Consider the following 2,062-nt stretch of genomic DNA (forward strand, 5'->3'; position numbering starts at 1 on the left):
TTAGCCGACTTGCTAAGTTGACTCTGACGTTCAAGTGATCATATTGGAAAGTTTTAACTACGGATGTGCACACGTGCGACGTAAAATTTTCATGGAGGGGGTGTACTATTCGTGTAGTGTTGTAGGTGATGTTTACATTTCGGGAGCTAATATCCCAGGTTCCAATCTCACGGAGGGGCGTTTCCTCCTTTCCTCGACCTTGTGACCTTCGGTTGTAGTGACTATAGGCTTCGCCTTGTGAATGATTTCCTGATTCTCGATAATACTTATATCCAGCGGGATCACCCGAAAAATCAGTCTCGCGAGCAAGGTTCCTAACTAGCCAAAGAATCAACTTTTGATTCTCGAATCCGGTCGGAGATTTATGTACCGGAGTAAAAAATCAGCGAATCAGGGGTTAATCCTCACCATCTGATCTTTTCATCTGAGTGGTTACTCTGGTTCACCTGTTGCATCCGGATCCGCATACAGCCCCTGGGATGGCTCCATGGGGAGAACGGCATATGTAGCGAGCGCCCAAACATGCATGTGCGTGTTGGTGAGGAAGTGAAACGGTTAGATCCGGTACCCACACTTTCCTCATCGAGAGGGAACGGGATCGAGTTCGACCAATCACTTAGTATCGTCACAGATTTCTTAATTTGCAATGCTCCTCCGTTTAGTGACTCTCTCTCTAACCGCCGATTATACCCTAGCCTTCGGTGGTATATTTCATAGGACTACAGCGGCTCCTACGCCTAAGGTGGTGACTACCCCTGCCACAACTACAGCGGCTCCTACGCCTGAGGTGGTGACTACCCCTGCCACAACTACAGCGGCTCCTACACCTAAGGTGGCGACTACCCCTGCCGGAACCACAGCGGCTCCAACTCCTAAGGCGGTGACTACCCCTGCCGGAACTACAGCGGCTCCTACGCCTAAGGCGGTGACTACCCCTGACGAGTACTGTGAGGATTATTGCTCTGAGACTTCGGGATGTGGACAGTCCTATTGCAAGGAGGATGGTCACTGCTTTGGACTATATCACAATGGTGACTCGAAGTGTTATCAGTCCGATGATGAGGAAGATGCTTGCGACGACTCGTTCGAGCCCGTGAGATGCCTCGAATCCCCGCCATCGACCTGTGATGATGCTTGTTCCTCTGTTGATGGCTGTAGGACCTCTGAACTTGGAACCTACTGCAAGTTTTGGTTGGATGATCCAGTGTGTTATGGCATCCTCAAGAAGAATGACGGCAGTTTGTGCTTTGTGGTGACTGATGAGGCATGCGAGGGTAATTCTTACCCCTGTGATTCCCAGACTGCGGCTCCAGTCGAGACCACCGAGGCTCCGGTCGAGACCACCGCGGTGTAATACAATCCGGCAATCGCAACTTTTTGCTAATGTTGCGGGTTTGCCAAATGCTATAATTCCTGACAGTCTCACTTTTTTGCTCTTTTGTATGTGCTGCTTTCTCAGTTACAAAGTAGCAACCACATTTACAACCTAGCAATTTCTGGTATAGGTTTTAGCAACCAAATGTTGAAAGTAGCAAATTCGAAAGTGTTTTCCAGCAAGGCGCCCTTTTTTGCTCTTTTTTTGCCGCATTGTATATTACTCCGGAATGTTTTACACTCTGGCACTTTTGCCCACGTGTGCTTCGCCCGCACATTTTCGTTATTCTGGCAAGTTGTGCTCATTTGCTGTTTAATATGTTTCGCATTGTAATTATATAATCTGGCACCTTTTAAGGTTTGCTCTTGTGTGATGTTCCTGTATGAAATATACAAATTGGCAGTTGCCGGTATGTGACAACGCTGCGCTACTTTTATGTTTCGGCTATTTGCTCTCTTGTAACTTACGCCCTGCGGGAATATGTACTAGCGTTTTGCTCATTCGTTCAGACTCCGTCTCTGTTAGCGTTATTAGCAAACTTGCCCTTTTGCATTATTCGTACAAGTAATATACAATCGAGCAAACATAGTTATGGGATAGCATTTCTCGTTCGATTACGGTATTGCGTCTTATATCCATTTTGGTGCATGTTCATGCCCTGTGCACTTACTAAGTATCTATCAGAGG

At 47.2% G+C, this 2,062-nt stretch overlaps 1 protein-coding gene across 1 annotated transcript; it reads left to right on the forward strand.

Annotated features, from left to right (window-relative positions):
- Positions 1-646: 646 nt before the first annotated feature.
- Pmar_PMAR009231 (conserved hypothetical protein) lies at positions 647-1,354 on the forward strand (the record flags this gene model as incomplete). Its single annotated transcript, XM_002767781.1, has 1 exon — positions 647-1,354. One exon carries the CDS (start codon positions 647-649, stop codon positions 1,352-1,354), a length of 708 nt encoding a protein of 235 aa, XP_002767827.1.
- Between the last annotated feature and the right edge of the window lie 708 nt (positions 1,355-2,062).

This window comes from Perkinsus marinus (assembly GCF_000006405.1).
Source record: "Perkinsus marinus ATCC 50983 genomic scaffold scf_1104296970040, whole genome shotgun sequence".
In the NCBI taxonomy this organism is placed as follows: domain Eukaryota; phylum Perkinsozoa; order Perkinsida; family Perkinsidae; genus Perkinsus; species Perkinsus marinus.